We start from the raw sequence: 8,909 nt of genomic DNA, 5'->3' as shown, positions 1-8,909 counted from the left end.
GGGCAGAAAAAACAACATGGGTTTATTTTAAGGTAAGTACAACAATTAAGACCACATAAGACAAACATAGATGAAATTAGATTTTCTAAGTTTTTTTTTTTTCTTTTAGGAATACTCAGGGTGGAACCTACTATACAAAACCATCACACTTTGTAAATAAAAAGTATCAGACACTTGACTTCTTTATCCACCAACAAAAAAATAAATTATTTTCTTGTTTTGTAAAAGACCTACAATGGGAAAAAGAATTATATCTCATAATTGTACAGGAAACAAAACCCACATAGGTTTCTTGAATTCAATTTGGCAGTTAGAAATGGTTGGGCAAGATGAAAAAATTATCCAGTGAACTCAACTTTAAATATTATATTAATGGCTCTGAACAACAACAACAACAACAAAATAGCCTGATTACAAATCCACACATTTGTACAGCACGGTTGGAGAAATTTAAAATTACACACAGCACATACATTATCTATAGAGACCCCCATACACCTATGGGGACCCCTACGGAAAGTCCCCAGGGGCTCGCTATGGGATTTGGTCCATAACTTAACTTTTGAAAGCTCAGGTCGAGCACAGCACAGCCGTCCTGGTAGGGGAGGGGGATTTTAAGACCAATACTCATTTTGTTGGGCTGTGTCCCTTTGGAGGGGGTTTTCTGGGATCCCAGAAACGGGGCGGCGAATTAAAGTTACCTGCGGGCTTCACAGATGGCTGGGGGCTAGCGTGCCCGCTCTCTGCTCCCGGGTCTGAGAAAAAGTTGGAGGACATGTTTTGTTTCTTTTTTTGCGTGTCTGCAACCCCTTAATTGTCTGCTTGGGTCGGGGCTGAGAAGCGAAGCCGGAGCGGGCCGGGGAGGGGAGGTTCCGGGACAGGTCAGTATTTCGTGCAGTCATAGGAGTAGGGGGCTGCGTGGCGGTAGAGAGACGGCGTGGATCTGTAGGGCAGCTGACAGCTGGCATTGCCACTCACCTGGGACTCGCCGAGGGTCGAGTTCTCAATCCCTAGCCGGTGGGAGTTGAACATCTCCCTCACGTTGGGGAAAGTTTGCTGCTGGGCCGCGAACGTGTGGCCGGGGAGGTGGTTCAGGTCCCCGCTGTGGTTGAGATACCAGGAGGCCGCCTGGGCCGCGGCGGCCCCGGGCTGCGGCGCCGGCTGGGGCTGGGGAGCCGGCGGGGGCGGCGGCGCCTGCGGGTGGTGGTGGCCGTGGTGCTGGTGGTGGTGGCCCGCGGCGGCGAGCGCGCCCTCCTGGCCGGCGGCGAGGTTGAGAGCGCTCAGGGGCGACGTGGGGCCGCTCGGGTGGTCCGAGAGGGCCTCGTCCAGGGCGGGCGGGACACACATGTGCGCCGGCCGCTCGGCCCCGGTGTACAGGCTCATGGCTCGCATGCTGCACTGGTAACCCCCGGCGGCCCCGGCCTCCAGGCCCTGAGCGCACGGCTGGCCGTAGGCGGCGGGCGGCGCGGCGGCGTAGGGCAGCGCCAGCGGCGGCACCACCAGGCCCGCGCGTCCGGCCCCCGGGCTCAGCTCTCCGCCCGGCGGCGACGTTCGCAGGGTCATGATGTTCTCCACGCTGAAGCCAGGCAGCCCGTTGGGCGCCGCGGCGTGGTGCTCCGGCAGCGAGCCGTCGGGGGAACCGGCGGGCGTGGAGGCCGCGCTGCGCGGACTGCCCTGCAGCGCGCTCTCGGGGCTCAGCGTCTCCACCTTGGTGATGACCGGCAGCGCCGGGGACGCCGCCTCGCTCTTGATCACCACCTTCTTCTCGGCTTCCTTGGGGGCGTCCGCTAGGTGGGGGGCGGCCGGGGCGCCCTTGGACGCCGCCGGGGGCGGCTCCTTGAGGTGGGCCCGCTCCTCCTTCTCCTTGGACACGTCCTTCTTTTTGAAGCGCCGCCGGCGCCGCAGGAAGCTGCCGTTCTCGAACATGTTGTAGGAGTCCGGGTCCAGCGTCCAGTAGCTGCCCTTGCCGGGCTTCTTGTCGTCGCGGGGCACCTTGACGAAGCACTCGTTGAGCGAGAGGTTGTGGCGGATGCTGTTCTGCCAGCCCTGCTTGTTCTCCCGGTAGAAGGGGAAGCGGTCCATGATGAACTGGTAGATGCCGTTCAGGGTGATCTTCTTCTCGGGCGCGTTCTGGATGGCCATGGTGATGAGCGCGATGTAGCTGTAGGGCGGCTTCACCAGGTCCTTAGGCGCTGCGGGCTGGTGGTGGTGGTAGGGTGCGTAGGAGCGGCCCATCCCCGCGCTGTACTGCTCCGGGTGGCCCGAGTAGACGCCCATGGGGCTGGCCATGCCGCCGTAGCTGCCCGCAGCCCGGTAGTAGTTCTGCTCGCTCAGGTAGGGCACCACTCCCAGGGCGTTGGGGTCGGACACGGAGTAGCGCGCCTGCATGCTGCTTCCGAGACGGCTCGCCGGCGCCCGCGCGCACGGACTGCGGCCGGGGGAGCGAGGGGGGCCCCGAGAGTGAGAGAGCGCGAGAGAGCCAGAGGGGGATTGGAGGGGAGCGGGAGGGGCGGCCCCGGGCTCCTGGCAGCCTCCCGGGCGAGGGGGCGCGGGCGGCGGCGCTTCAGCCGAGCAGGGGCGCGCGCTTTCAGCGGACCGGGCGGATCGGCATCCTGGAGGGCGCGCCCCGGGCGAGCGCAGCGCCGGCCCCGCTCCTCGTTGGCTCCAGGACCCGGTGGCGGCAGCGCGGGCAGTCGGGCGGCCGCGGACCCAGCGGAGATGCCGCGGCCCGGGGACCCAGGTGGACCCTCGGCCCGCGCGACGAGGGGCTCAGGAGGCTCTCCAAGCCCCCAGCGAATCGGCAGCCCAGAGGGTCAGCGCGCCGGGGTCCGAGCGGCTGCCCCGCCGAGCCCGGAAAAAGAGGCCGAGTCCCTTTTAGGGATTGGGAAAAGTTTCAAAAGTCTTCTTGCTGAAAGCGAGTTTTTACTTTCCTCGGGCCACGCCTCCTCCCGGAACTTTGAGCCAATCACCCGGCAGCTGAAGGGAGTCGGCGCCAATCAGGGCGAGGAGCGCAGGAATCCGTCGGCTCTAAGACCCGGCCGCCCCGGCCTCCGCTGCGACTCCGTCTTCACTTGAAAAGACTTTTTAAAAAGTTATATCTTATTAAAATTTATTTTATGATCACATTTTGGTGAATGGACCCACATGCCCAGAACAAAAAATAGCCACTTTCCTCTTTAAAAAAAAATCACTTTGAAATATAAAATAGAATGGATTAATGGAGTAAAGTATCTCCCCCAAAGACCTTGTAAGTAGCAATGATCCTGGGACATTTTTCTTATTAATGAGTGATGAAGCGAATAATTAGATTTCCTAATTATGGGGGCCCAGGTGTAATGGATTCAAAGCAAACGCACTGGATTGGAATGGCAGGGCCTTCCCTGGATGTTTTACTTATTTAATCAAATAATTAACCATCAGCAGGGAGTTTCCAGGCTCGAGGTCGTCAAGGATAACCTATCCAGGTTTTAGAGGCAAACCCTAGAACCTGAGTTTCTCTCGCCCCCCGCGGAGGAGCCAGGCCGCAGGGTGGATAGAGGGGAAGGTAGCAACGTGCTGACAATCTAATCCTCTGAATTCGCTGTGAATTCGGTAAATCATCCGCTTCACTGCAAGCAGTTTTGTGGGGTTTGGGGAAAAGGGTGAAGTGACTCTGCTATTTCCCCCTTTCGTCTCCCGCGTGGACACTCGCAGCCCACCGACTTCAGCTTCGAAGCTCCTCTCCCTTTTCCCAGATACAAATTCCCTCTAACGAGCTGACCCCGCGCTCCCAGAAGACCGGGACAATGCAGCGACCCACGGGGGCCAGGCAGAGCCGAATTCCTGGGCCCTGCGAGGAGAAACCCGAGCCTGCTTTCCGCGGGGGCTTCGCTCGAAGACGCGCGCAATGAGCGCCGCGCGCCGCGGGCACCAAGCGTGTACGCTTTCCCAGGCCCAGGTCGGCGCCGGCCGCTAACACCGACCCCAGGGCGCTGTCCCTGCCTCCTGCTCCTGGCAACGTCCCCCTGGGGGTCTCCAAGTTGATTTTCTATATTTTTTGCCTTTTTTTGTTTTGTTGGGTTTGGGTAGGCTGAGTTGGGGAGCGCGCTCCGTGGGGAGACTGGGTGAGCGATTGATTGCAAACGGTTCAAGATCTCTTGGGGATAATATTATTCGGGAGTTAGACCTGGAGCGACTTGTATCTCCTTCAATGATTTCTCCTTCCCTCTAGGAATCCCGGACAGTTTGTTTATTTGTGGACTGATTATTTATTTCTTCCACACCTCAATAATCAGATCCCCTTTTCCCACTTCCCCTGAAGGAGTGAGACACTCCTTTAAAAGGGCTAAATACGGGCAGAATTTTGGAATTTGCTTGTCTGGTTGGGCAGGGAAGAGGGCTTCAGACAGAACATTTGTATTTCGGGTTTCCTTGTCCCTTCCTGGCTGTTCATCGGCTGCGTATTCGATTCTCAGCAAAAGGATGTTAAGAGAACCCACCAGGCCTCTTCACTTCGGGGAGGTGACTAGAAGGCAATCGGGGCGTGCTAGTCATTTCAAATAAAAGAACAGAAGACAAAAATCTATATGCATTATCTTTGTCTCCTGATCAATTCAAAGCCAAAGGGAAGCTACAAATCAGATTCCTTTACCTTGAATATTCCACTTCTGAAACATTGTTTTTACGAGTATTCTGGGCTTTTTTTCTAACCTGATCCTTTTTCTTCTTTCTTTGAAACAAAGTGAAATAAAGCTGCCCAGTTCTCAGCTCACAGGCAAATGATTTGAGCTTTCTGCCCCAACCCTAAACTCCCACCATGACTTTATTATTTTTTAATACCGCTAGTATTTCCGCATCTAGCTAAAAAAAAAAAAAAAGGACTCTAGTAAAAAGCGCCCTTTTCCTGCAGCGTACGACAGGCACACTGAGTTCGTGTCACGATTTTACTGGAAATGCAAAACTATTGATCAAGCAACACTCCTCAGCCCGTAGGCTTCCTGGAGGAATATTATTTACTCTGCTTTTACGAGGTGTGTGTGTGTTTGTGTGTGTGTTTGTGTGTGTGTGTTTGTGTGTGTGTATGTGTGTGTGTGTTTGTGTGTTTGTGTGTGTGTTTGTGTGTGTGTATGTGTGTGTGTGTTTGTGTGTATGTGTGTGTGTATGTGTGTGTGTGTGTATTTGTGTGTGTGTGTTTGTGTGTGTGTGTGTGTGTGAGAGAGAGAGAGAAACAGCTTTATCACAGCAAATCCTAAAATAGCTAAGGACTATGAAAAAATAAATTCCAAAATGGCAGTTGCTGCCTGCGTTTGTATTTACAAGGATGTCCAGGTTTAAACCAATGTCATCTGGGGAAACAAACAAAAAAACCCACCTGAATCGAGTCGCCCAATATATTAACCACCCTCCCCTGCCCCAGAGAAATGAAAAGGGGAGAGGAAAGAAATTCGTATAATCAAGACTGAAAAGGTGAGAGAGACACTTCCCTTTGCCCCTGGAATTAGGTTTCTTCTCTGCTCAGAGGGACTCCGGGAAAGATGTTTGTTCAGGTTATTAAAACAACGCCTTTCACACACCTGGACTTTGCAAAAACCGTATTTCCGAGCTTTTCTTTAACCTGCCAAAGTATTTTGGATGGGGGGTTGCTACTTTCTGGCTGACTTTCCCCCTTCTTGACCTTGAAAGTCAGTGAGCCGAATGCGGAATCGGATCCCAGAGGGCCTCGCGTGTTCCTGGAATAATAAGCGGCGATAAAGACGAAAGGTATTTAATTCGCCTTCCACCCCCACCGCGCTGCGCTCCTCTGGGCCCGGCCGGTGGCCGCTGCACCTGGAGCGGCTGGGCGGACTCCATGGGTGTTGGCGTCATCTTGAGGCCAACCAGGGAACTACTACGATAAAAGGAAAAAGAAAAAGACCGCCCGGCCCTCCCTGCTTATCATGAAGGTGCTGACACCTTGTGGATCCTCCTGGGCATTGCACGCCAGGAATGGAGCCTTCAAACATCTGTAAAAGCAGAGAAACGGGATAAACGGCACCTCATCGATTAAAAATATTTCCCATAGCTTTGCAATCAGTCAAGAACACGATCTGTTGGGAAACAAAAATGTCTTTGAAACTGCTCGGGGAACAAGAAATTTTCTCTAGGGAAACTTGCTGAGGTTTTCAGCAAATAAAATCTATGCCTCTTAGGTGGCTAGAAATGTGCATGTTTTTCCCCCAGAGTTGTTGAACAAATTGCTTCGTCCTTGTTTTCCTGCTGCAGCTGTCCTTCTGCGCGAGGTGTGGCGTGAGCTTCAGGGAATTCATCAGAAAGCTGTTTGTGCTGGGTGTATGTTTAGAGGGTTGTCTTGAACAAGAGGAAGACTTTGAAACTGGCAGCAGGCCACTTCAGCTTTTGAGGCACAGCCGAGAACTCAAAGAGGGGACAAGTGAAAGGAGTTTTGTTTCTTCTCTCACGAATTCCCATTCATTCATTTCAATATCCTTCGAACATTTCTTTTCTGGGGTCACGAGGTGCCTTGGTTTTAGGGAAAGGGATGGGGTGGCAGAGGAGTCCCAGGCTTCCAGGAGCTGCTTGGGAACAGAGGAGCCCTTGGGTTACACAAAGTCAGCGCCACCTCCTAAAAATCCATCGCAATCCGGCTTCTGGAGATTCTCTTTTGTGGGACAAAAAAAAAAGTGTCTTTTCTAAAACTCAGTTCAAGCTCATTTTACTGTGCGTGAGTTTTCCGGTGAGTGAAAGCCATGAGGTGCCATCGACAAATGGCAGGGCCAGAAAGGACTACAAAAGTGGGTGGGTAGTGAGGACCACTCTCGGTTAAAAGGATTAAAGAAACTCAACAACTAAACACAATCCTCAATCCTAGGTGGAAGAAAATTTTAAACAGCAATCAAGGACAGGTTTGAGGATACTTGGGGAAATTTGCATCTGGGGTGTGTATGAGATAATAATCTTGTATCAAGGGTAAGATTCTTGCGTGCGATAATTATACATGGTCAAGTAAGAGCGTGTCCTTGCTTTTAGAAGGTACGTGTCAAAATATTTGGGGCTGATATTCATCATCTCTGCAACCTTTAAAAAATTCACCCTGCCGGGCGCGGTGGCTCATGCCTATAATCCCAGCACTTTGGGAGGCTGAGGTGGGAGGATCGCTTGAGCTCAGGGTTTCGAGACCAGCCTAGGCAAAATGGTGAGACCCTGTCTCTACAAAAAAAAAAAAAAAAAAAAAAATTAGCTGGGCATGGTAGTGAGCATCTGTAGTGACAGTTATGTGGGAAGCTGAGGCAGAGAATTACTTGGGCCTGGGAGGTCGAGGCTGCAGTAAGCCATGATTGCACCACTACATTCCTGCCTGGGACAGAGCAAGACCCTGTCTCAAAATACAAAAAAAAAAAAGAAAGAAAAAGAAAAAGAAAAGAAAGAGAAGGAGAAGATTCAAAAGATTCAACCAAGGTGGGATCAAGGGGAGAAGGAGGGTGGAAGGCCATGCAAAGGTAGTAACATGAGAACAGTTGTTGAACCCATGGTGCCTGGGTATTCATTGTATTGTTCTTGCAATTCCGTAAATTTGAAATTTTTCAAAATAAAAAATGGAAGTAAAACACCTTTCTCACTCTGAACACTTGAAAAGAAATGTGACAGTAAAGGAAGGTCTTTCCATGGAAGGAATTTGCAAAATGTTTAGCAAGGGCCTAACTTAGTCCAGTGTCTGCTCTCCTCCTTTTCTCGAAGTTTCTGGAAAACTACCATCAATGGCTATGGAGTTTATCACAATAATTCGTGGTTTAAAAAAAAAAAAAAAAAAAGCACATTCTCTGAGGAACTTATCTGTTTTATAATTCAGGCATTGCCACAATTAACCAAAGATGCCAGGCATTCAGTATTATAGATGTTATAGGATTTTTTGTTTTTGTTTTTGTGTTTTTTGAGACAGAGCCTCACTGTGTCACCCAGGCTGGAGTGTAATGGCTCATGGCTCACGGTAGCCTGAACTCTTAGCCTCAAGCAATCATAATATTAAAGATACATATATGTTTCTTTTTAAAGACAGTTAGTCTCAGTGACTTCATCCTGAGCCAATCCCAGCTTAGCAGGGGCCTCTGCTCATCAAAGTCATTCAGGAGCCTGAGTTTTCAAAGGCCACCTCTCATCATATTGGTTCCTGTCATCCTGGCAGGGGAGCGAGGCGATCTGGCCCTGGGAATTAAGTCTTCCAGCCTGGGAGTGACATGTATCACCTCTATCCACAGCTCATAGGCCAGAGCTGGTCTTATGTCCCCAACACACCCAGGGGACAGGAAGATCAGTCTTCCCTGGGCCCAGGCATCTGCTCGGCAGCCTCATATCCTGTCTTTCCAGGTGGGTAACCACTGTCCTCTGTTCTCTGCAGCCCCAGTGCACTGTCCAGTACCTCAGCACAAGATGTGTGTGCAAGAAGTGCTTATTGGCTGAGTGTACGACTGTTTCCAAGATTTCTCTCCTTAGTAGATAAGGGGGAAAGTGATGTATACAAACCATGTGCCGTGCACTGTGCTAAGCATTTTGGCCACGACCTGTCACTCACTCTTCTTTTAGGGTAGGTACTATTAATACCATCATTTTGCAGGCGAGGAAACTGAGATCTTAAATAACTAAACTAAGTGTTGCCGCTGCCAAGTGATGAGATGGGGATCTCTTAACCCACTCCTTTGCTGCTTCTTTAAGAATTAGGGACTTGGGCCCAGGCACAGTGGCTCACGCCTGTAATCCCAGCACTGTGGGAGGCCGAGGTGGGCGGATCACCTGAGGTCGGGAGTTCGAGACCAGACTGACCAACATGGAGAAACCCTGTCTCCACTAAAAATACAAAATTAGCCAGGCATGGTGGTGCATGCCTGTAGTCCCAGCTACTCGTGAGGCTGAGGCCGGAGAATTGCTTGAACCTGGGAGGC

General features: G+C 51.8%; 1 protein-coding gene across 1 annotated transcript; it reads right to left on the bottom strand.

Moving 5' to 3' along the window:
* FOXC2 (forkhead box C2) lies at positions 1-2,889 on the bottom strand. The gene has a single exon (XM_023229016.1). The coding sequence runs from the start codon at positions 2,386-2,388 to the stop codon at positions 883-885; it is 1,506 nt and encodes a 501-aa protein (XP_023084784.1). The 5' UTR covers positions 2,389-2,889; the 3' UTR covers positions 1-882.
* Between the last annotated feature and the right edge of the window lie 6,020 nt (positions 2,890-8,909).

Source organism: Piliocolobus tephrosceles, chromosome 17 (assembly GCF_002776525.5).
Source record: "Piliocolobus tephrosceles isolate RC106 chromosome 17, ASM277652v3, whole genome shotgun sequence".
Taxonomy (NCBI): Eukaryota; Metazoa; Chordata; class Mammalia; order Primates; family Cercopithecidae; genus Piliocolobus; species Piliocolobus tephrosceles.
This window is presented reverse-complemented; position numbering and strand designations above follow the sequence as displayed.

Bases quoted from the DNA above. Each gene is read 5' to 3' on its own strand.
- FOXC2 (XM_023229016.1), bottom strand. From the start codon at position 2,388: ATGCAGGCGCGCTACTCCGTGTCCGACCCCAACGCCCTGGGAGTGGTG.